The sequence below is a fragment of the Mustela nivalis genome (assembly GCF_964662115.1).
Source record: "Mustela nivalis genome assembly, chromosome: 4".
Taxonomy (NCBI): Eukaryota; Metazoa; Chordata; class Mammalia; order Carnivora; family Mustelidae; genus Mustela; species Mustela nivalis.
In genome coordinates this window covers 136,914,693-136,941,207 of record NC_139023.1, presented here as the reverse complement: position 1 = coordinate 136,941,207, position 26,515 = coordinate 136,914,693, and the positions used below count along the sequence as shown (strand labels likewise).

Sequence of the window (26,515 nt, the reverse complement as noted above, 5' to 3'; positions counted from 1 at the left end):
ATCTGAACTCTAATTCTGACTCTCATGTCCCAACAGGTATGGAGGTCAGCCGGACTCCCCTTCACTGCCTTGAGTACATTTCCCACTGAGCAGTGAACCCATGCCTCTTCCGCTCCTTCGTGAAGACTACAAGTCCCAGCATGCAGCGCAGCCCTTCCCGGCCTGTCCCAGGCCCCCCCTGGGCTCTTCCACGCTTGCGTCTCCCATAGGGCTCCGGGACTGGTAGCCTGTGCGCGCTGACGTCGATGCGTATGCGGCGTACTCTCCGCGCCTCTTGCCCCGCCTACTGGGTTACCGAAGTCCAGCGGCGGGAGGTGGAAAGTGATGTTAACTTTTATTTTTCTTTGGCGGCAGTTTGGCCTTTTAAGAATCATCTGTGGTTTAAAAAGCCAGGAGAATCTGGAAAGGGGCCGTCACTCCTAGCCCTCTTTTCCTCCGAGTTTGCGACTCTGTGGGCCAAGATGGACAAAGTTTGTGCTGTCTTCGGAGGCTCTAGAGGCATTGGGAGGGCAGTGGCCCAGTTAATGGCCCAAAAAGGCTACCGACTGGCCATCATCGCCAGAAATCTGGAAGTGGCCAAAGCCGCCGCCGGTGAGCTCGGCGGTAGGTACCGAAATGGTGTTGCCCAGGTTGTGTGGCTGCAGTCCGAGAGCCTAAAGTTCCCTTGTTTGTAAAACGAGAGGGTCTGGCGTTTACGGCTCTGCGGGTTAGCAGTTTAGTTGCCCACGTCTAGGAGCACTCCGTCTTGAGTGTGGACACCTGTTTGGGCAGAGAACCCTCAACACCCGGTTTCCCGCAGTGTTTCCTCCCACACCGCCTGTCGCCAGGGGCTGAACACTTAGCTGTCCTTTGAGGCCCTACTAATTAAGCACCCACCCCCCTGAGGCTAGGGCTAACCGTGCTGCGTTGTGGTGTCTGGAAGGAGGGGGACGCACAATAGTTAATTTTTTATGGAGGGTAAAGGGTACCTTAGTGCCACGAAGTCCCGGGCGCCGCCGGAGACAAGGCTGGACGGAAAGTAGTTGAGACAGGAAGGGTAGGCATGACAAGCCTGAAAGCCTCGCTGTAGTTCTTGCAGCGCTGTAGTCTTGCTGCGGGCTGTGGTTTTGTTTTGTTCGGTTCGGTTTTGTTTTGTTCTGTTTTTCTTTTAGGCTGCGGGCTGTATTTTATAGACAAACTCTTTTGAGTAAGTAGCCGGTTTTTTTTTTTTTTTTAAAGATTTTGTTTATTTATTTGACAGACACAGAGATTACAAGCAGGAAGAGAGGAAGGCAGAGAGAGAGGGTGGGGGGAAGAAGCAGGCTTCTGGCTGAGCAGAGAGCCCGATGCGGGACTCGATCCCAGGACACTGGGATCATGACCTGAGCCGAAGGCAGCGGCTTAACGGACTGAGCCACCCAGGCGCCCCAAGTACTAGCGGGTTTTGAGATATACTTTTTTTTGGCTCTCCTGCATCCATAGCCACTTAATAGGTTATTACATTGTTTTGGTGGCTTTTACAAATGGAAAATTGATTCAGATTCCTTTTTATTGCATTTAAAATCCAATCTTTTGTTTATTAATAATGGATTAGTAATTGTTTTGCATTATTTTGCAACTATAAGGGAGAATTAGGATGAAGGAAAGAGGCCAGGATGCTGTAATTTAGTAGGAGGCACGAATGCACTTCGTTCACTATCTGGGAGGCACTGGGAAGAGGCCTGGGGATGAATCTGGAGGCTGTTACTTTAACGTTACTATTGGTTACTATTGGTTTACTCTAATTGTGCACTTGGGTTGGGAAAATATTAGATTCTTTTTAGAGAGGGGGAAAACCCCGCAAGTTACAGAACAGGGAGAATTTCAGTGAATGCTTCTTGCTACTCATATTTACTGTGTCACAAAGGAGTGAGAAAGTGATTTTCCTGATGGTGTCATCCCAAGCCATTAGTGTTTGCTGGAATAGATTGAAACTGTTGGTTGAGCTTCCAATGGTTATTGTGAACCCAACAAGTTTTCAGATGAAAGCCAACTGTGGGTTACAGAGGATGCCTTTGGGCGTTTTACTTTGAATTTGTGTTCCATAAGTGATTGGTTTTCACCTACAAGGTGTGACTTCCCAGAAAACTTACTGCTTCCAAAGACCTGAGGGTGTAATTTTAGTGTTGACCACTACTAGGCGAGGTCAGCCAGAAAATAAGCAATTGTTTAGTTTTTTAAAAACTCCATTTTAGAGTATTACAATTATGTATTATTGAATGGAAAATGCTTTCTTTGATATGTATTCTTTTGGTATTTAAACATCTTCAAAATGTGGGCATTTAAAAAAGGGGAAGTAACAGTTGTTTTTGGTAAAAAGTTTGTGTGTTTGTGTGTGTTTTAGTTTTGACATTTTTTTATAGCTTCCTCCTTTGTAGTGATCAGACTTGAATAATAGTTACTGTAATATATGTGCCATAGTTAAAAAAAAAAAAAAAGTGGAAGACCCCTAGGTTTTATTCTCAGGACCAGGGAACCCATTTAACAAAAATGTAACGGAATTAGACACAAGTTTCAAAAAAGAAATACAAAAACCAAACACTGTTGAATTGGATAGCATGGGGTTGCCATCAAAGCCAGAAATATTATATGAATTTTACAAAGCCTTATGAATACAAAAAGGCCCTCCTTCCATTTTTTTCCTGATTAAAAAAACATTTTTAGGATTTAATTCTTTACTTCCCCTTGTTTCCCATCCACCCCCATCCCAGTTTTATTGGAATGAACTCCTTGAGAGGAGGAATCCATGACATAATCATCTTTTATCTCTAGATTCTAATCATAGGCTTAGGTCATAGTGGATACTTAACAAATGTGTATTGAATAATTTTTAAATTGAAATTATAATCTATAAGTAATGCTAATTTAACTTTGTTCTAGGAGATCATTTAGCATTTAGCTGTGATGTTGCCAAAGAACGTGATGTTCAAAATACATTTGAAGAAATGGAAAAAAATTTAGGTCGAGTTAATTTCTTGGTAAACGCAGCTGGAATTAACAGGTTGGTCCCAAATTTAAGTACATTTCCTGTATGGTTTTTTATTTTTTTTTCCTAGTATGTGTTTGGTTGGTATGAGTAAATATATTAACTTGCTTTACTTGTAACTGGAAGAAAATATGTATTTTTTATACATTCTTTTCTTTTATGTTGAGAGACCAATAAGGGTATAGTTTGATCAATTTTAACATTACAGTCACACCCATATTGAACTATAGAACTTTTCCAGCACTCTAGAAGGCTCCCTTCAGTTTCTTCCCAGCTAATACTATGTTACAGGTAACCACAATTATGACTTCTGTCACCATTGTATAAGTTCATGAACTTAATGGTATTAGAGTAGATATTTTCTTTTTAAAGGTGAATTTAGGATAGTATTTAGAATAGTATATTTTCTTGCTAAACAGAGCTTACTATAAAGGCAGTTGCTTAGTTCATTCAAGCTATTTTGGTTATATGGCATTACTTTTAGTAGTTAGAAATATTTGCTTCTGAACCCTACTGCTAGCTCTATCTTTTCTCATTTATCAGTTGTTACGTTAATTCCCTTCAAATATAGATTAAAATGGGACTCTGTAGATATTCTAGCTCACATATATTCCTAATACTCTACTTTCAGTTAAAATGTTATACAATTTTTACTTTTTAAATTGGTTTTATCCCATTTTAAATTTATATGCTACTGTTTTTTAAATTTTATTTATTTGTTTTTTGTAGGGATAGCCTTTTAGTAAGAACAAAAACTGAAGATATGATATCTCAGCTTCATACTAACCTCTTGGGTTCCATGCTGACGTGTAAAGTTGCCTTGAAGACTATGATTCAACAGCAGAGAGGGTCTATTGTTAATGTAGGTGAGTCTTAACCTGTGAAATTAGACTTATCTCATAGTACCATAAAAATATTTAATTGACTAATTTGGAGTTTCTTCATGTGTGAAACTTGGATGAAATGGGTCTTTTTACCATTTATGGAAAGAAGGACTTGATTAACCAATTAGTGGGTAAATTAGGAACCACAAGTTCATTCTTGTAGTGCTGAAGCAGATGTGAATTGAGTGTCACCACCAGGTATTTGAAAATATGATATATGACAAAAGATGCCCAGCTTCATTGTCCAGAAGCCATGTCAAGTGGCAGCCACTGTTTAGATCCAGTTGATTATTCCTACACACAGATCTGGTCTCAGTTTTGCCAGCCATTTGACTTTTTAAGAGAAAGTGATTTTCATGTAAAACCTGATTTTTAAAATATGGATAAAGAATTGAAAAATTTTGGGTAGTGGGGACTAAAAAAATGATCTCTACAGCAGTTGCATGTGTCACTAATAAATCTAGTACAGAGGTTTAGGAGGAAGTTTTCTTAAGGGAATAAGCTTTTCGGTTTTTTAGAATGAATGTAAGTAACCCCTAGTCTTCAGTTCATCTGACCCATGGGGCAGGCAGACCATGTAGTATGTGCTGGTAGACCTTAAAATGCAAAATGACTTACAGTTCTATTCCAGTTTGGTAATTTGAAAATAGCGGCATATCATCTGCCTTTTAATTTTAAGTGGTAATATCTTAAAAAGCTGCATAAGGGGAATCCTGCTCTGTTAAAGTAAATGACCCTATTTTTAATATAGTAAATGGCTTTCCAAGCCAAAATATATGATTTTTCTCTTTTGAAAATGAGAAAAGAATACTGTGCTAACGAGAATTAGAACATTTTTGACATTTACCCTTAAAAGTGTAAGGAATGAATTTTCTTAAAAAAGATCAGTAAATGATTAAAAAGTAAAAGATGAGTCGACCTTTGCCTCCTAACACAACCAGGTAATGGTTTTGGGTTCTCAGACGCTGGTGTACTGGCCTCTATACACCACCTGATGTAGGTGTATTTAACTCTAAAATATCCCTTTTTGGATACATTTAAATAATCTAGATCAGTCCTTTGGGTACTTATATAACTTTTAGAATTGTGCTAAAAGTAAATAAAAATAATTAAAAATCAGAGAATCTTTTTACTGAAAGGACTACTTTAAACTGCTAGTAAGTTCATTGATTAGTTCAGAAGTTTAACAGTTATTGACTAGATGGACAATAGTGTGCGGTATAAAACAAAGCTTCCTATTTGGCCTTTCTCCCATGCCAATATTTTTCTTTCTTTTTTGTTTCTCTGGATTTCTCTCTCTCCTGGATACCCCTTTTTCTCTCTATCTGTGTTTCCTCTGTCTGATGTTTCTCTCTCTGTGCTTCACAATTCTCTTTCTTTGTCATTCCCTGGCATTGAATATATAAGGCAGATGTTTTAATTTTGAGCTTGTTGATTATAATATATATAAAAGTGTTTGGGGTGTTTTTTTTCCTAAAATAAAATTACTTTTTCAAAGATTTTGTGAAGGTCTTGATTAATTTTTATATCATAAGTACAGGTCACTGGTGCAGAAAATCACTTCCCCATTTCTGTTTTGCAAGAATAAATATTTGCATTCAGTTGATAGTTGAATTATAAATTATTTCATATTCATATAAATGAGACCACCCAAGAATCTTTAGTAGTCAGTACAAGTTACTATTACATCATTGAAGGTAACTAAATTACAGTTTTACAAAAAGTTTGTAATTGAACCTTTGTTATTTTAGATTGATGGTAGTTCAGATTTAGTGAGATTTATCTTCAGATGAATTATTTTTTAGGTGGAAATGAATACCTCCTCATCTTTGTGTTGTAGAACCATAAAATTAATCAGCCTTTATCTGATTTTTTGTGGTTCTAACCTTTTCCTACTGGCAGCTTTTATAAATACTATAGGACTTCACCATGTCTGATCTACTCACAGATGAGAGTGGGTTTCTTTCACTTGATGGATCAGTTCTCAAGCCCCTTCCTGACATTTGAGGTTTTACATAAGCTTCTTTCAGAACCGGTTTTCTGTTTGTATCTGGAGAAGACTTAAACCCTGAGTTTTACTACTCAAATGACAGTAGTTCCTAATTTTCTCAAAGGGCAAGGTAAACTGGTTTGTACCTTTTTTGTTTACTCTATATTATCTAAATATTGAAATAACCCATTAATTGGTTTGAATTTGCTTTTATTTTTTTCTAGGAAGTATTATTGGTTTAAAAGGCAATTCTGGCCAGTCTGTGTACAGTGCAGGTAAAGGAGGACTAGTTGGATTTTCACGCGCTCTTGCTAAAGAAGTAGCAAGAAAGAAAATTAGAGTGAATGTAGTTGCACCAGGTCAGTGAAAACGTTTTTCTTTTTTTAAAATTTGAAGTATAGTTGACATACAGTATTATGTTGTTTCAGGTATATAATATAGTGATTCAAAAAGTTACATATATTATAAAATGTTTACCATGAGAGAGGTAACTACCATCTGTCACTATACAAAGTTATTATAATATTACTATGTCCCCTGTGCTGTACTTTCCGTCCCTGTGACTTATTTATTTTATAATTGGAAACTTGTACCTTTTAATTCTCTTCTCCTATTTTGCTTGTCCCTCCAAGCGTCTCCCCTCTGGCAAACACCAATTCTCTGTATTTATGAGTCTATTTCTGTTTTTTTTTGGGGGGGGGGTTCGTTTTGTTTTTAAGATTCCACGTATAAGTCGTATCATGTTATTTGTCTTTTTCTCCCTCTTACTCACTTAGCATAATATCCTCTAGATTCATCTCTGTTATTGTCAATGGCAAGATTTCATTCTCTTTTATGGTTGAGTAATATTCCATTGTGTGTATATATCACATCTCTTCATCCATTCATGTATCATGGATGTTCATTTAGCTTGTTTCCATTTCTTGGCTATTATAAATAATACTGTATTAAACATGGGGGGCATATATACAATGAATTAGTATTTTTCTCTGTAGATACCTAGAAGAATTACTGGGTTGTATGATATTTCTATTTTTAATTTATGGAGGATCCTCTGTACTGTTTTCTGTAGTGGCTGTGCCAGGTTGTCCCACCAGTGATGCCCAAGGGTTTCCTTTTCTTCAGATTCATGCCAACCCTTGTTATATTTTGTCTTTTTGATACTGGTCCTTCTGACAGGTGTAAGGGGCTATTTCATTGTTGTTTTAATTTGCACTTCCTTGATGATTATTGATGTTGAGTATCTTTTTACGTGTCTGTTGGCTATCTCTATGTCTTTGTTGGAAAAATGATGATTCAGGTCTTCTGCCCATTTTTTAATGGAATTATTTGGGTTTTTTTGGTGTTGAGTTATATACGTTCTTTTATACTTTGGATATGAACTCCTTATTGGAGTTCATTTGTAAATATCTTCTCCCATTCAATAAATTGCCTTTGGTTTTGTTGATCCCCCCCCCCCAACCTCCCTGCTGGGCAAAAGCTTTTTTTTTTTTTTTTTAAGATTTTTATTTATTTATTTGACAGAGAGAGATCACAAGCAGGCAGAGAGAGAGAGAAGGAAGCAGGCTCCCTGCTGAGCAGAGAGCCCGATGCGGGGCTTGATCCCAGGACCCTGAGATCATGACCTGAGCCGAAGGCAGCGGCTTAACCCACTGAGCCACCCAGGTGCCCCAGGGACAAAGCTTTTTAATTTGATGTAATCCGAATAGTTTATTTTTGCTTTTGTTTTCCTTGCCTGAGGAAATAGATCCAGAAAAATATTTCTAAGACTAATGTCCAGGGTATTGCTGCCTATGTTTTCTTTTAGGAGTTTTATGGTTTCAGATATCACATGTACATCTTTAATCTATTTTTAGTTTATTTTTATGTATGATGTAAGAAAATGGACCAGTTTCATTCTTTGGCTGCTCGGTTTCTTTAAACACCACTTATTGAAGAGACTGTCTTTTCTTCATTGTATATTCTTGTCACCTTTGTCATAGATTAATTGACCATGTAAGAGTGGGTTTATTTCCGGGCTCTTCATTCTGTTCCATTGATATGTGTGTCTGTTTTTGTGCCAGTACCATACTGCTTTGATTACTGTAGCTTTATAATGTGACATCTAGGATTTTGATGCTTCCAGCTTTGTTGTTGTTCTTCAAGATTTTCTTGGCTAGGGGTGCCTGGCTGGCTCAGTTGGTAGAGTATGTGACTCTTGATCATGGGGTCATGAGTTCAGGCTCCACACTGGGTGCGGAGATTACTTAAATAATAAATAAATAAATAGATTGTTTTGGCTATTGGGGTCTTTTGTGAGTCCATATAAATTTTAGGATTCTTTGTTCTAGTTCTGTGAAAAATTACTATGAATATTTTTATAGGGATTACTGAGGTAGTGTAGGTATTTTAACAATTCTTCTAATCCACAAGCATGGAGTATCTTTCCATTTTTTTGTGTCATTTTCAGTTTCCTCATCAGTGTCTTACAGGGTTCAGAGTATATGTCTTTCATCTCCTTGGTGAAGTTTATTCCTTAGGATTTTATCCTTTTTGGTGTAAGTTTAAATGAGATTTAAAAAAAAAAAAGATTTTGTTTATTTAACAGAGAGAGGCATCGAGAGAGGGAACATAAGCAGGGGGAATGGGAGAGGGAAGAAGCAGGCTTCCCACTGAGCAGGGAGCCCAGTACAGGGCTTGATCCCAGGATCCTGGGACCATGACCTGAGCCAAAAGCAGACATTAACAACTGAGCCACCCAGGAACTCCTAGGATTGTTTTTTTTTTAATTTCTCTTTTCTTCTAGTTCTTTATTAGTGTATAGAAATGCAACAGGTTTCTGTATTGCTTTTGTATCCTACAATATTACTGAATTCATTTATTACTTCTAGTAGGGTTTTGGTGGACTTTTTAGGGTGGTGTGTCTGTGTAGGGGTAATGTCATTTGCAAATAGTGATAGTTTTACTTTTTTCTTCTTAAATAGAATTTATGTACACTGTGGCTTTGTACAATAATAGCAGAGATTATTCCTGTGTTTGTAAGTACATCAGCATCATCAGGTACGTCTGAGTATCAGAGTAGGAACATGGAATCTTCATGGTTACTAAATTCTTGAGTAGTGAAATGTGTGATGGCATGACTATGTCTTGACAGGGCTTAAGTGGCTACACTTGCCTGTATTGCCAGTCTCTGCACTACCCTCAAGGAGGAGGCCAAGGCTGTTTTGTTTGTGTAAACCACATTGCCTTTTTTTTTTTTTTTTTTTAATTTTACAGAGAGGGGGAGTGAGGGAGAGAGAGAATCTTAAGTAGGCTTCATGCCCAATGGAGCCTGATGTGGGGCTTGATCTCATGACCCTGAGATCATGACCTGTGCCGAAATCAAGTTAACCAACTAAGCCACCCAGGGGCCCCCAGTCCCCACATTGCATTTTCTAGTAAATGACTACCCTTAAACTGAAACCACAAGAGAAACTTCTCATTTAAAAATTCGTTATAGGGCGCCTGGGTGGCTCAGTGGGTTAAGCCGCTGCCTTCGGCTCAGGTCATGATCTCAGGGTCCTGGGATCGAGTCCCGCATCGGGCTCTCTGCTCCGTGGGAGCCTGCTTCCTCCTCTCTCTCTGCCTGCCTCTCTGCCTACTTGTGATCTCCGTCTGTCAAATAAATAAAATCTTAAAAAAAAAAAAATTCGTTATAAATTAAGAACTCTTAAGGGTTGAACGTGAGAATTTTAAGTTGGGACGGTGGGTATTGGTAATGTATCCACTAGTAGAATTCCAAATTGTATACTTTGGAGAACTATTTCCATTTTAAGTGTTCTTCTCTCCTCTTGGAATGTTCCACTGACTTATTGCTGACTGGGATAAATTTGCTAATTAATTTAGACTTTGTCAGTGTCAAAGCAGAGCTTTCCAAGTATTAATGTGTATATTACCTAAATATATTTCTTCAGTTTATCTTATAGAAATAATACTTCTCTATATTTAAAATATTTGAATAGGTCTATAATCCAGTATGCTATTAATAACAGAATAGACCAGAGGGAATTATCAAATTATCATATGTGATGTCATTTGCAAATTTCACCAAGCAGTCATGTACAATAACTGACATACTGATTTTTCCAGGAATTTGGTATTTAGGGGTCACGAAGTGTTTGTTTTCAAAGTAATGTCTTTCACTGGACCTTATTGTACCCTAGAGAGCTATCCAGGATTCGTGTTAGAATTTCAGTACAGAAAAATTTGAAGGATAAAAAGATATTTACATACACTCAGGAGGAAGAAACACTGTTTTAGAAATCAGCCTATGAAGTAGCAAGATTATTATTTTCTTTTAAAGATTTTATTTATTTATTTGACAGAGAGAGATCACAAGTAGATGGAGAGGCAGGCAGAGAGAGAGAGAGAGAGAGAGAGAGAGAGAGAAGCAGGCTCCCTGCTGAGCAGAGAGCCCGATGCGGGACTCGATCCCAGGACCCTGAGATACTGACCTGAGCTGAAGGCAGCAGCTTAACCCACTGAGCCACCAGGAGCCCTGAAGTAGCAAGATTTTAACAGTGATTTTATCTGTAGTTTTCTCTTTAACAAATGGATAAGGGCTCTGAGGCTCATTGTTGATGGCATGGGAGGAACAAAGTGGTAGGACATGATAACAAGAGATGAGACTGAATACTCTGACATCAAAAAATACTATTACATATGACCAAGGCACTGCTTAGAGAAACAAAGGTTTCTAAAACCAGACATATGTTGGAGTGGCCAAGAATGAAGATGACTGTTTAATAGATGTGGCTGTTTAATAATTTTCAAAATAGAAGTTACAATGGGAAGCTTATAGTAGAGCTAGTCTCCTAGAGGAAATCTATGAGGAACGCTTATCTTCTTGTTAATGATGTAGGAAGAACCAAGCCAGCAGAGATGCAATTCACTTGTAATACAAAGCAAGTTTGATTTGGGCTAAGAGCACAGAAATCAGAGACTTCTCAAGAAGACAAGTAGAGGGGTGCTTGGGTGGCTCAGTGGGTTGGGCTTCTGCCTTCGGCTCACGTCATGATCCCAGGGTCCTGGGATCGAGCCCTGCAGAGGGAAGCCTCCTTCCCTCTCTCTCTGCTTGCCTCTCTGCCTACTTGTAAACTATGTCTTTCAAATGAATAAATAAAATCTTAAAAAAAAAAAAAAAGACAAGTAGAACATTATTTTGTACCTGTGGCTTTTATTGTGCTTACTTTGGGCATTTCTCATGGCTTGAAAATACTGATGGATTAAATGGGATGCAAAGCCAGTTAACTCGATCTGTCAGTTACAGGTAATTGGAAAATACTAAAACAATGATTGGAATTATAGTGTAGCTTGCCAAAGTCTAAAGAAATTTTTTATTTCTGGGTGCCTCTGTGGCTCAGTTGGTTAAGCATCTGCCTTCTGCTCAGATCATGATCCCAGGGTCCTGAGATCAAGTCCCATATCGGGCTCCCTGTTCAGTGAGGAGTCTGCTACTGCCTCTCCGCACCACCTCCCCTCCCCGGCTCATGCTCTCTCTCTCATAGTCTCTTTCTCTGTCTCTCAAATGAAATGCTTCAGAAAAATTTTCCAATTCTTACGCTAAGTCTTTTATGTTTTTTTTTTTAAAGATTTTATTTATTTATTTGATAGAGATGACAAGTAGGCAGAGAGGCAGGCAGAGAGACAGGAGGAAGCAGGCTCTCCAAGGAGCAGAGAGCCCGATGCGGGGCTTGATCCCAGGACCCTGGGATCATGACCTGAGCCGAAGGCAGAGGCTTTAACCCTCTGAGCCACCCAGGCGCCCCTACGCTAAGTCTTTTAAAATAAATTCAGATATGCAGCTTACAGCTGGTTTGTTGGGCTTCAAATTAATTGTCTTAAATTTTAAACAAGTTCTGTTCCACTCAGTAGCCTTCTGTACTCATGAACACAGAGCATTCTACAAGTCACTTAAATCCCATTTTAGAATTTCCACCTTCACCTTAAATTTTCACAGTGTTGTAAGTAATCTGAAAGACAGAAAGAGGGATGAAGTGTGAGCGTGTTGATATAATCTTCAAGACAGAGTTATAAAACCAATTTCCACTTAAACCGAAATAAGAACTCAGAATTATAAGGAAAGACTTTTGCCAAAGCTCATCTTGAAAAGGTTAAGTTGCTCAGTTTGAGAAAGGGGCCATATTTCATTTTTTATTTTAAAAAATTTTTTGAGATTTATTTGTTTATATGGAGAGAGTGAGCATGTGCAGAGGGAGAAGGAGTGGGAGAGGGAGAGAATCGACTCCCTGCTGAGCGTGGAGTCCAGCACAGGGCTCAATCCCATGACCCTGAGATGACGACCTGAGCCAAAAATCAGGAGTTGGATGCTTGACCGACTGAGCCCCCTGGGTGAGAAAGGGACCATGTTTTAGATGGTGATCTCTGTTATGATCTACATACATTATGGGACCTTCCAGAAGTGACTGAAACAATGTAGCATATAGACATCTATCAGAAGACTCAGTGCTATGCAGTTTGTTTAGTTCACAGAATAATAGAAGCAGTTGAAATTTCCTTAAAATGCCTATATAAAAACTATTAAGTTTTCCAAAACATGAAATGCAAAATGTTTGCAACTGTACATCATTCTTCAGCCAAAATAGGTCCAGAAATGTTGAATATGCAAGTATTAATTGTGATGACTTTAAGATTAGTCAGAAACCTTAACTAAGTGACATTCCAAAGTATACAGATCAGTTAAACATGTATAAAGTTAGTATTAAGCCAGTTAGAAATACAAAATGAAAATTATGGATGTTGCCTCAAGTATCTGGGATTTCACAGATTATAAGCAGACCATGTAACAAAGTAACTCTAGTTTTGAGAATACCTTATATTTCAGTATTTCAAAGATTTCAAGAAGTCCCACAATAACATCAAAAATCATTTATCTGGAAATTAGAGTTCTTTGTGATTCATCAGCTCAGCAGAATGCAGGTAATATAAACAAAAGTTTAACTTACCAAAGACATTAGACCATGCCATTATAAAAAGAATAAACTGTCCTTGGACCAAATGGATATTTTAAAAAACCCAAAACATATACACAAATTACCTGGATTAGTGAAGAGGGTGATAAAAAGGTGCTAAAACTCCAATCTATACTATGATTTTTTGGTGTGATAAAAATTTGGGTTAGGTATTAACGCAACTTCTGAATGAAATGATTGTTTTCGTATACCTCAGCCAGTTTGCCATGGAATGTTTTTGCTAGTTTACTGTAGGTATTGAAGAATTGATTATCTATACAGAAAAGACCTTTTGGTTCATTGCTTGGTTGTAAGAGAGTAGGCTGATATAGACCTTTGACACCTTTCCATTTTGGGTCACTAATGGTTCCAGCTTGTGTGCTGGATTGGTTTGTTTGTTTGTTTGCTTATTTATTTATTTGAAAGAGAGTGCAAGAGAGAGGACAAGCAGGGGGAGAGGCAAATGGATAGGGAGAGGAGATTCTCCCCTGAGCAAGGAGCCTGATGCCAGACTGGATCACGGGACCTTGGGATCATGACCTGAGCTGCAGGCAGATGCTTAATCATCTGAGCCAACCAGGAACCCCTGGGATTGGTGTTTTATTTGGCAGTGATGCTAAACTAGCAGGGTTTAGGGAAGTGTCAAATTGTCCTGATAATCTTTGTGCTTTGTTATGTGCCTTCAGCTCAGTTCATTGTTCAGTCACAGAGACTACCTAAATTCAAGCATTCCAAATCCATGAACATTTGATAAATGACTCTAGTTTATATACAACCATTTTAGAGGAAAAAAAAACAAAGAAAAAAATAATCCAAAACTTGTACTGTCATTTTGACACTGCTTTCTGTTTGTGTATGCTTATGCAACCTGATTGATTTTAGTGTTAGCCTAGGTTAGTCATATATGGAATAGATTATTTGTGATTTGGGGCCGCATGTATTTGGTTTACTCTGTTAAGGGATTGCCATAGTGTGGGTGAGGAAGAATTAATTCTAGTTCATGATCATTTAAAAACTGGATGATTTAAGGATGATGCACGTGTTTATAATTCATAATAACTCAGTAAACTTTCTCGAGTTTTTTCTATATGCAAGGGTTCCAAAATTATAAAAAATGAATAAGGTATTTCTGCTATGAGGAGCTAAGTACTGTGAGAAAGACAGACATATAAACAAATAATTAAAAAGCTGAATGACAGATGTAAAGTAGAGGAACATATATGATGCTATGGAAACATTGAAGAAGGAATGCTTAATTTTGTTAAAGTGAATCAGTTGTCAAGGCAACAGGCTAAATAATGGGGAATCCAGTTTGTATACAAAGAGAAGTTTTAGGAGTGTTGTAGAAGTGTGTTTGTATAGCCTTTCTGAAAGATCTTATTTTCCAGTATAATTTGTAGTACAGGAAAATACCTGTCAATAAAATTGTTACCATTTCATAGGGTGACCTTTATTATTGGCCATATATACTTAGCAGGATTCATAGTATGAATATGCTTTATTGATTAGAGGCAAAGTGCAGGTCGAAATAGAAGAATTAAATTGGTTGTATGGATTATTTATTTATTTTAGGTAGTAATTTCAGACAGATTCATCACCAGATCTTCTAATAGAACTGACAGGCCTCAGAATTAACAAATATGTTTCTTCTTATGTCAGTTTTCCTGGTTACCTACCTTCAAATGGAGTTTCCAGTTAAGGAAAACAGTTAAGAAGCAAATCAAAACAGGAAAACCAAGAAGCAGGGAAAGTAATAAATTAGGCCCTTATTCACGGCCTAATGTTATTGACTTCTTAAAGATCAGTTAGTTACTAAGATTTGGTATTCAAATATAAAGTAGATCTGATTAGAAAATATTCAATATTTTCTAATATTGAATATTTTCTGGATAATTCTAACCGATTAGAAAATATTGAATATGAGCAACAGAATATTTGATAAATTGAAACTATACGGGTGCCTCAGTGACTCAGTTGGTTAAGCATCTGCCTTCAGGTTGGGTCTGATCCCAGAGTCCTGGGATTGAGCCTCTTTCAGGCTCTCTGCTTAGCAGAGTGTCTGCTTTTCTCTCTTCCTCAGCCTCTACCCTGCTTTTTCTCTCTCTCACTCTCACTTACTCAAATAAATAAATAAAAATTAAAAATTAACCTTAAAAAATTGAAATTATAATGGATATATTATTTTTAAAAAATGTGTTCTCAATAGATACTACAAACATGGTACAAAATTCAGGACTACAAAAAGGCATAGATTAAAAAGTGAGTCTTCTTTCCCCTAATCATTTAGTTTCCTTCTTCAAAAGTAATTCCTGTTAACTAGTGTCTTTGGTATTTCATATACAAGTCAATAAAATATATGTGTGTGTATATACCAATAATATATAGGTATATGTCTGTATTTATTTATATGAATATATAACTATATATGTAAAAAGAAAACAAATTGTATCATACTCTCCAGTATTCTGTATCTTGCTTTATTCATAGCACAATATATCTTGGAATTGATTCCATAATATTCCATATAGAACTGCTTTACTTTTTAAAATAACAGCTTTATGGCAATACTTCACAGATCATATAATTCACTCATTTATACTGTACAACTCATTGGTTTTAGTATAGTTTCAGAATTTTAGAATACATTTTAGAACATTTTCATCATCCCCCCAAAAACCTATAGCCTTTAGCATTCACTCCTCATTTGCCTCCAGTCTCCCCAGCTTCTGGCAACCACTAATCCACTTTGTGTCTCTGTAGATTTCCCTATTCTGGGACAGTTAATGTAAACCAAATCATAAAATATGCAGTCTTATGTGACTGTTTAATGGCTGAATTAAAAGACGGTAATGTCTGTCTTATGGGTGTATCATAATGGATTTATCCTATTGCCTCTTAATGGACAGTTAGATTGCTTCTGATCTTTTGTCATTACAATTAATAATGCAGTGACAATACTTGTATGTAATTTATATGTGTATGAGTATAATGAGAATAATTCTGGGAACAAAACTGCCAGGACTCAAAGGGTATATGCATTTTAAAATCTGACAAATAGTACAGCATTGCATTTATTTCTGTAGGATACCTTAAATGTCCAGCCCTCCCTTTAAGTTGAAGAGCATTTTTTTTAAAAGATTTTATTTATTTATTTGATAGAGATCACAAGTAGGCAGAGAGAGAGGGGGAAGCAGGCTCCCCCGCTGAGCAGAGAGCCTGATGTGGGGCTTGATCCCAGGACCCTGAGATCATGACCCGAGCCGAAGGCAGAGGGCCTGAGCTACCAGGCGCCCCAGTTGAAGGGCTTTTATGTTTACTGCTTGGAGAAAATCTTGTTGACAGATGTTTGCGTAAGCTTGGCAGCTGCCCAAAACAGGTATTATTCTAGGTTTTCTTATGTGCTGTTTGGTTATGGAATTGATTTTTCACACTGTTTCCCTGTACATTTCTGCTAACATAGTATTAAGATACCTGAATTTGGTCAGGTTAAAATTTTGGTCTAGTTTTTGGCGACAGCCTTGTTTGTTTTCCTTTGAGAAAAAAAGTGTCTGGGGTTATTTTAATTCTTTCTATATACCAGAGAATCAAAACCTGAGCCAGTAGATGTATATATCAAATAGTATATATCCTATGATTATTAATATTGGTGATAGCCTAAAATTCTGGCATCTTATTTAAATATATGGTCTGTGTTGTATATAAAAGCTTTCTAAACTAACATAGTGATCAACTAATATGGAAATGAGATGCTACTTATTTATATAACTAACCAAAAAAAAATGGATAAAAGAAACACATTTTCTTTATAACTTACCAAATATAAATTCTCACTGGACAAGAACCGTGTACTTGCTTTTATATGGAAGAGTATATCGGTACCTTTTAATTTATTTTTATTATTATTATTTTTTTTTAAGAGGGGGAAAGTAGGGGATGGGGCAGCAGGAAAGGGAGAGAGAGAGAGAATCTTAAGCAGGCTCCACACCCAGCACGGAGCCCAAATAGGGCTTGATCTCACAACACTGAGATCATGACCTGAGCCAAAATCAAGAGTCTAAAGCTTAACTGACTATGCCACCCAGGTGCTCCTATCTGTACCTTTTTAAAAAAGATACACTGAGTGTGTTGTCATGTATGTGGAACTAAAGTGGAAGTATCCTTATTCTAAGTGGAGGGTGTGTCATTTCAGTTATTTATTTGTGGGCTTAAGGAGTGATAACTTTGTTTCCAGCTGGAAACCTCTAATTGTCCAAGTGATCAATAATAACATCATTTGTTGGACAGTGGCACCTATGGGTAATTTAATATTCTCATAACCCAGCTTGAAAGGCATTGTAAATACATACATAGTAAAGTGAGTAGGAGAACAAAATTTCCAGAACTTTATAAATAAAGTGACAGAATGTTATGGACGAGAGTCCTATCGGGTCAAGGAGAAAGCACAAACTGGAGAGCAGTACAAGCACAAAAATGAGTATATGAAATGTTTAAAGACTGCTGATATCTCTGCTGAGGTCCTGTGATATATGATAGAGAAGCCAATAGGCTGTTTATATGCAGTGACCTGGGTTGTCAATATATTTATAAGTGAGGATCACATGGTTTATGAGCTATAGCATAAAATGACATCGAAATTTAGTTGAGCCTGGAATCTTTCGAAATGAGCTTCACATTTTTTTAATCTGATTTCTAATAAGTTTGGTAAAGATTTAAATTTTTTTTTAAAGCTGCAGATTTTTAGGGCAGTAAATTTATTCTGTATGATACTATAATGGTGGATATGTTATGTTACATGTTTGTAAAAACATAGAACTATATGCCATCCAAAGGGTGAATGCTAATGTAAACTATGGACTTTACTTAATAATGTATCAATATTGGACCATCAAATGTACCACCCTAAGGCATGCTATAAATAATTGGGGAAAATAGGACTAATGTGATAAGGAAATATATGGGAACCCCTTCTACTTTATGTTCAGTTTTTCTGTAAACCTAAAACTGCTCTAAAAAAAGTCTATTAATTTAAAAAAAAAGCTGCTGATAATGATGAGAGAAAGGCTCTTGGGTCTTTGGATATTCTTGGTCTCCATATCAGACATCAGAATCAAAGAGGAAAAGCCAATATTGGTGAATTAATCCCTTTCTTTCAGCTTGGCCTCTGATGCCCACTTTATTTTAGTCTTTGTCTAGCATTCAGGGTTGGCTAGCAGCTGTCCCACAAGGATTGTCATTATAACTATCCATTCATAGACCTGGGGAGAATCTGTGGCAGACTTTCCCTTGTGAAATAACACCCTTATGTTCCAGGCTTGAGCAGTGGAGGGATAATATTCATGTGAGGTGGGTGTTTGAACATCATGATTCCATTTCTGGACTTCTTGCAATCATTGTTGGACTCAGATGATACCTCTCCTTCTCAAATTTGACCAAACGTGGACACAGACTCTGGTAGGGTTGAATCTAGGCTGTAATGTTGAACAAGAACTTATCAAAAACTTCAAGATATTAGCCTTTATCTATTTCATGTATCTGGCTTATTTGATTGTTTTTTGGAATATAATCTGTTGTCATGGCCTGTATGTATGAGGCATAAGACTTCTTTCTATCTCACTGAAATTCTTAAACTTATCTCACTGTCTGGATCTCTCTTCCTATCCAAGGTTTGCCTTTCTGTACTAAATGCTCTGTTCTATATCTGCCTTTTTTTCCAAGATGGAAATGCCTTCAGATGGCCTCTCACAGATTGTGTGGCCTTACTTTTTGTTTCAAAAGGGACAAGCATATAAGGCCTGACGTTGACCCAAATCTGTTTCTTTCTGCCCAGCATGAATAAAAACCTAGATTAGCATCAGTGCTTCCTGATTTAGAGCTATTCTAATTATCCACCCAGCTACCAACGTAGGAACCGAGGGTTCTTTTAGGGGAGCTCACTTTCCTAATCTTCCAGTACAGTTGTCATTAATGAGGCATACTTTTCATCCTCGAATCATAGTTTTGTAGAGCTAAAAGATATCTCAAGCATCCATCATTTTCAATCTACTTCACTTATTTTATGATGCAGAAACAGTCATACAGTTTTAGGTACCACATGACTTTGCTTGGGTCCTAGCTTTGATAGTAGTAGCAGAGCAGGGAACCAGAATCTAATTTAATATGTCCTAATCAAGTGGTCTTTTTAATCACAAAGTGCTGCTTTTGAGAAAAAGTCCCCAGAACCAGAAAAAGCTCACTAGACGTTGAGCCTGGAATTTGCTAACTCATCATTACAGGGTCTTCCTTGCAAAAACATTTTTACTATAGTTTTTATGAATTTAAAAAAAAAAGATTTATTTACTCTTGAGAGAGATAGAGAGAAAGAGCTGGGGGAAGGGCAGAGGGAGAGAGAATCTCAAGAAGACTCCCTGCTGAGTGAGGAGCCTAATGCAGGGCTCGACCCCATGACTCCAAGATCATGACCTGAACTGAAATGAAGTCAGACACTCAACTGACTGAGCCATACTGGCACCCCAAGTTTTTTCTTTTATTTAAGATTAAAATACATTATTGATTTTCTGCTGAGGGTGTTGAGAGTTAGTGGGGAAATATTTTATGCCAGTTTTGCTAGAATTCAAAACAACCTTTGAATAAAGTAGGTAAATCATGAACTCCTTGTGAAGATAATGTAATCTTTAAATGTTACATTCATAATTTTAATTCATTCAGCATTTTGAATGTGTGAGGTGAGGGTTTTTTTTTTTCCTAATACACTCTGAGGTGTTTTTGGAAATAAATGTGTTCAAAGATGTAAAACTTTGGATAACAGGAAGTCCCATGATAGTGCTTTTTAAGGTAATTGGATTGCCTATTAATTATTATGACTCTTCACTGTAGATGAAGTTTCATTTACTGTTCACTTGAAATTCTGCTTGTCCAGTGTTCTTATTATCTCTGTCAGCTACTTCTCTTTATTCTTGCATTCCATCTGGCCATCTCATTGTTCTTTCTTTCTTTCTTTTTTTTTTTTTTTCATCTCATTGTCCTTAAAGAAGAAAGGGATTGAAGTAAATGGGGTGGACTTTTTAAAAAATGTGGTAAGATTTGGGCGCCTGGGTGACTTAGTGGGTTAAAGCCTCTGCCTTCAGCTCAGGTCATGATCTCAGGGTTCTGGGATCAAGTCCTGCATCGGGCTCTCTGCTCAGCAGAGAGCCTGCCTCCCTCCCTCCCTCTGCCTGCCTCTGCCTGCTTGTGATTTCTGTCTGTCAAATAAATAAATAAAATCTTTTTTTTTTTTTAATAAAATCTTAAAAAAGAATAAAAATAAAAAATGTAGTAAGATTTAATGGCAGATAAGGTTGTATTTCACAATGTAGTCTCACAATGAAACACATAAATAGTATAACATTTTTTTATTCCAGGTCCTCATTTCAGAGAATCTGAAGTTAATACTGTGCATCTTTTTCAATAACTTTTTATTTGAATACAAAGATAGTATACATTGTAGACAATTTGGAAAGTATAGACAAATCCAGAGAAGAAAGTAAAAATCATCACTTGTAATTCTAGTATTTAGTGATAATCACTGTTAATATTTGGTGGTTGTTTTAGTCATTAGTATATACATATTTTGTTTTCTTTTTAATGGGGTTATAATGCATTTGTAACCTCATTTTTAATAGGCAAATACTATTTTCCTCTTTAAAAGTCCTTCGTAGATTCATTTTTAATAGATGCATATTATTCTACAGTATGGCTGTACCAGGATTTCTTTAAACCGCTTCTTTTTGAAAGATACTCAGCTTGTTTCTAGTTCTTCCATAAGAAAGCTGTCACTGTTGCAGGCTTCATGTTAGGAAAATCTGTGATTGTTTCTTATTAGACTTTTAAGGAAATTTTAAAAATTTGTAAGTGAAACCTAAGGCAAAGAAAAATTAAATAAGAACATAGTATTACATAATAAACCAGTGACCTTATGTTAATTCTTAGTACAGTGTTTAGTTCACATTTATCCTCATACTTCAAATGGCAGCGTATTTAGATTAATTTACAGTTTGAATTAAAATGATTTAATTTTAACACAAGCCAGTCTGAAAACTGTTTTTTTTTCTTTTGAAAACTTTTTGAGGTTGCACATTGAACTACACTTCACATGTCTGACTTTTAGTCGATGTATTTTTCGTGACCTTAAAATTAAAAAAATATCTTTTTTTATTAATTTCATGAGGATTAATTATTTGTTCTCTTCTTTAAAAGTTTTAAATGAGTTGTGTACAGTATACTGATTTTTTTAAGTTGAGTATTGGTAATATGTGTTCATCTCAGACTGATCTCACAAGATTTTCTTAATAAATTTATAGTTCTGGCATAGATCTATGATATGAATCATTTAGAATTGGTTGTCTAATATATTATGTGGTACTTTATACCACAGAACCATATACTTTAGAAAACCAATGCCATGTAAAAGTTTGAATTTTCAGTATATACTTGCATCACAATAGGATCATGCCATAAGATTTTTTTCTTATATGAATATTGGAAATACTGGTCTTTCTCATCATCAGCTATCTTAGCTATAGCAAACAAAACTAATTTTTGTCAGAAGTGCCTCATCAGTTTATGTGACCGCTTTTTTCCCTCTAACCCTATTACCCCTCTACTCCCAATCAAGTGAAAATTCCTTCTTTGTGGTACTTTATGTATAAGGGTATTCACCAGATGACCTTTTATTATATTTAGGGATACAGGTGTGTGTTTCTTCATAAACTACAGGTTCCCCAAGGAATGAATTTTCATGTTTGTATCTACCCACTTATATTGTGCTAGGAGTTGGGCCAGTTATTTGGGAGTCACATGTGTTGGTGTTCAGTAAATTTTCATTGAGTTAAATTGAATAAAAATGTAGACTTGGTTGCTTGATTGCTAGCAGAACTCTGTATTTCCAAAACAAGTTTGTTAATAATCTCAAAATTATCAGGAGCAAATTTATTTTTGTTTAAAATTGAGCAGACGGCTTGGTGCCTACTCTTTTCAACTAAATAAACATTTCTCTTTTAGGATTTGTTCACACAGATATGACGAAAGACTTGAAAGAAGAACATTTAAAGAAAAGTATCCCTCTTGGGAGGTTTGGAGAACCTATTGATGTGGCACATGCGGTTGTGTTTCTTTTAGAATCACCATATATTACAGGGCATGTTCTGGTAGTGGATGGGGGATTACAACTCATGATATGATTTACAGATTATTCAGTTACAATAGTGATTATAATCAAGGGTACAGTTTGGCTATTGACAGTCATACCTGTGCGGGTGACATTTGCTAATTAGAGCTATTGATGATACAAGTATTGATTTTCATCTTTATATGAATGTATCTGAAAAGAGCACTGTCTAACCATTTGTGTTTTCTAAGTGTTATGTACCTTATATAGGCTCTAGCAATTTTAGTATATAGACATTTGCAAATGATATAAATGGACACTAATTTGTATTTTTGGTCTCAAAAGTGCAAAAATTATATAATCTAATTGGGCATGAATTATTTTATTGTATCAGTCAAAATTCTCTAGAAGTTAACATTTGGGCCATTGCTAAGATAGGAGTATTTATAGGATATTATTTAGTTGTCAGTACTTTAGCAGTCCTGCCAGTTACACATTATATTCCTTTTCCATATACCTTAGAAGAACAGTATTTATACGGGTTGAAAAAAAATGATCAGTTTGGCATGAATTTAGAGCCTGGTTTCTTTGAGTGCATTATTCCTGATGAAGCGGCTAGACAAAATAATTCACAAATACAAATTCACAAATACAGATGCGGTATAGTTGACTGATTCTTTAGAAATTCTCAAAGATGATAAAGATTAACCCTTAAGGTTTTAAGATCTGGTATAGGAATGAGCTGAGTTCTTATCAACTTAGGAAATAGAAGTAGTTTTTTTGTGTAACACTCAGTTTAGCAAACTACTTAAAAATAGTATAACAAATAATGACATTTAAAAAATCAAGAGTATTTTGGGGTGCCTGGGTGGCTCAGTGGGTTAAAGCCTCTGCCTTCGGCTCAGGTCATGATCCCAGGGTTCTGGGATCGAGCCCTGAGTCGGGCTTTCTGCTCAGCAGGGAGCCTGCTTCCCCTTCTCTCTCTGCCTGCCTCTCTGCCTACTTGTGACCTCTATCTGTCAAATAAATAAATAAAATCTTAAAAAAAAAAATCAAGAGTATTTTGTATGATTGAATATAATACGATTTTTTTACCCTTAAACTTCAGAAATGCTTAATTACAGAAATATGTAATTAATTACAGTAATAATTAATTACTACTGAGTCATCAAAAAATGATAAATAAATATGCAGTAGCAATGAATAAGATGTATTCATAAGGAACAGTTAAAGCATTACTTTTAAGAGAAAATATCTGCCTGAGAATAGAAGTAAAGACACAAACTGAATGTAAAATATCAGGCAATATTTGTTTTGCATTGAACTCTCATATTGAATTCTTTTGTGGGGAATAATATGATATTTTAAATAATGTGGAGGATAATGTCACTGTTTTCATGTTGATTTTTATTATTTATCATTTCAAAATATGTTTTAAATATTTACTGCATTTTAAAAAGTAATCTTTTAGAGTTTTATTAGCACGGAACATTATTTTATTTAAACAGATTTAATTTTATATTGCAAGTCAGTGCAAAGGTGTGAGGAGGTTGTACTAAATAAATGCAATGTGATAAAGATAATAAAAATAAATAAAGTAAAAGGTAATAAAAGATCTAAATTCTACATCAAGCTTCCTGACTCAAAAATTATTTTAAATTTATCTTCAAAATAATTTTTACTTAGAGAGTAAAAAGAGTGAGGAAGTTATTAATTTATTAAGTGTGAGTAAAATGAGTATTATTAATCAAACTGTTTACTAAATGCAAGCATGGTAATATGTAGGATTTATCAAGCATTAACGGTTCTAGGCACATAAAAGAAATGGAGCAGTGAGGATGGTTTCAAACGCTGTAGCTGATGCTTTTAAGGTAGGAGAGTCTGTGGAGACAAAGTAGGCCATTTTTCTAATGCTGCCTCACTGGCACACCTTTAGCTACCTGCATTTCTTCACATAACATCCTCCTCAGGTTAGAATTTCCTTCTCCGGATACTTCATCTTTGAAATCATCAGTGAGGGTGATCTGACTGGTGATGAGGAAGAAACCAATATATTTCATTCAATTAGTGACATTAAGCTACAGATAGGTTTAACCTTTAAGAGTGTATATTTAAACCTTTTTAACTGATACATCTCCCTCACACAGGCCATATCAAAGTAGTATAATATGGGAAGAGATTTTGAAATAGGCAAAATAAGCCTTCACTTTTTCACTCCAGGTGAATTCACTTACTTTCATGGACCTGGTAGAACTTGTAATTTAATACTTGTGTCCTGTTGCTCAAATCAGTTGGCAGCTGTTGTGTATGTTCAGCCATTCAAGAACTTCTGTGATTTCTTAACAACTTGATATACATACAGTTGACCTTTGAACAACATGGTTTTGCGCTGTGTGGGTCCACTTAAATGGGCATATTTTATAGTACACTATTGTAAATGTATTTTATGATTTTAATATTTTCTCTAGCTTTATTATGAGAATCAGAATATATACATCTTACAAAAAATGTGTTCACTATTTACGTTATTGGGAAGGCTTCCAGTCAACAGTAGGCTATTAATGATTATGTTCTTGGGCATCAGTTATAGGTGAATTTTAGATTGTGCGGGTGATCAGTGCCCCAACCTTCTGCATTGTTCAAGGGTAAACTGTATACAAATTATTTAATAATTAAAGTTCTTTTATATTTGTTTTATCTTTCTACTACATTGTAAGCTCCTGAGGGTAGAGACCATACTGTGTTTTCATTTATTTAGCTACTGAACTCAAATATTGGTTGAATACCTGCTAAATATCTGGAACTTCTTTTGATACCCCCACTTTGCCTAGTCATCCCTGAGTACACTGGATATGCTCCATAAATAACTGATAAACCACTATGATTTTTTGATTCAAGATCCATTCAGGAGTCCATTACTCTGTGCTATAGTTGGTGATAGTCACTGAGATACATTTGTTCTCTCAGTATGCATCCTGGAATACTATTTTTTTTTTTTTTATCAAATCCCTGTGACTTAATCTTTTTTGATAATTTATCTTTTTTGGTAATTTATCTCTGATTTTGATGTGTACTTTCCATTTAAAATTGAATTTGCGATCTTAAGTCAATCAATTGTTTTGTGTTAGGCAGGATACCTTAGTTCAAGTAATTACCAGGAATTTGGCTTAGAATTCTTGGGCTAATAACCCAAACGGGGGTGGTTATCCGTATTACCTGTAGAACTTTTTTTTAATTGAAAAAAAATAGTTCTTTTAGTTGAAGTGTGGTTAACACACAGTATTGGATTAGTTTCAGTAATTCAATAACTTTATATGTTATGTTCTGCTCACCAAAACTGCAGCTACCGTCTGTTACCATATAACACTATTATAATACCATTGACTGTATTCCCTTATATTGTACCTTTCATTCCTGTGATTTATTCATTTGGTTATTGAAAGCCGGTACCTCCCATTCCTCTTCACTCATTTTGCCTACCTCCCCCCATTGATATGACCTCTGTATTTAGGGCATGTTTTTTGCTTTGTGTGTGTGTGTGTGTGTGTGTGTGTGTTTTGATTCCACATATAAGTGAACTCCTATATTATTTGTCTTTCTCTGACTTATCTCACTTAGGATAATACCCTCTAGATCCATTCATGGTGTCACCAGTGGCAAGATACCATTCTTTTTGTGGCTGAATAATATTCCATTGTGTATATATACACCACATTTTATTTTTCTATTCCTCTTTGATGGGCATTTGGGTTGCTTTCATATTTTGGCTGTTGCAAATAATGCTGCAGTAAGCATAGGGCACATATATCTTTTTCAATTAATGTTCTCATTTTCTCTGGGTAAATACCTAGTAGTGGAATTACTGGATAATACGGTATTTCAGTTTTTAGTTTTTTGAGGAACCTCCATACTGTTATTAGCAGTGGCTGCACCAATTTACAACCCACCAACAGTGTACAAGGGTTTCTTTTTCTCTACATCCTTGTCAGCTCTTGTTTTTTCTTGTCATTTTGATTTTAGCCATTCTGACAGGTGTAAGTTGCTATCTCATTGTAGCTTTGATTTACATTTTCCTGATAATTAGTGATGTTGAGCATCTTTTCATATGTCTCTTGACCATCTGTATGTCTTCTTTGAAAAAATGTTCATTCAGGTCATCTGCCCATTTTTAAAGGGATTATTTGGGGGTATTTTTGGTGTTGAGTTATGTAAGTTCCTTATACATATTGGATATTAATCCTGTATTGGATATATCATTTGCATATATTTTATCCCACTCAGTAAGTTGCCTTTGGTTTTGTTGATTTTTAAATTTTTCCTGTGCAAAAGCTTTTTAGTTTGATGTCCTAATAGTTTATTTTTGCTTTTGTTTTCTTTGCCTGAGAAGACTTATCTAGAAAAATATTGCTAAGACTGATGTCCAGGGTATTAATTACTGCCTGTGTTTTCTTTTTTTTTTTTTTTTAAGATTTTATTTATTTATTTGACAGATGGAGATTATGAGTA

General features: G+C 36.0%; 1 protein-coding gene across 5 annotated transcripts in view; it reads left to right on the top strand.

The window, feature by feature from the left end:
* Positions 1 to 245: 245 nt before the first annotated feature.
* The window catches only part of CBR4 (carbonyl reductase 4), a gene marked incomplete at its 5' end in the record, with an annotated part of 128,671 nt that continues 102,401 nt past the window's right edge, over positions 246 to 26,515 (top strand). For 2 of the 5 annotated variants that reach the window (XM_082727295.1, XM_082727296.1), the window contains 4 exons: positions 250 to 603; positions 2,899 to 3,019; positions 3,734 to 3,870; positions 6,103 to 6,237. In XM_082727295.1, coding sequence (XP_082583421.1) covers positions 252 to 603; positions 2,899 to 3,019; positions 3,734 to 3,870; positions 6,103 to 6,237 — 745 coding nt within the window. Of the gene's footprint in view, positions 604 to 2,898; positions 3,020 to 3,733; positions 3,871 to 6,102; positions 6,238 to 21,903; positions 22,862 to 23,066; positions 23,636 to 26,515 lie in introns of those variants that run through there. The other 3 variants (XR_014310770.1, XM_082727294.1, XM_082727293.1) reach the window with 3 other exon arrangements.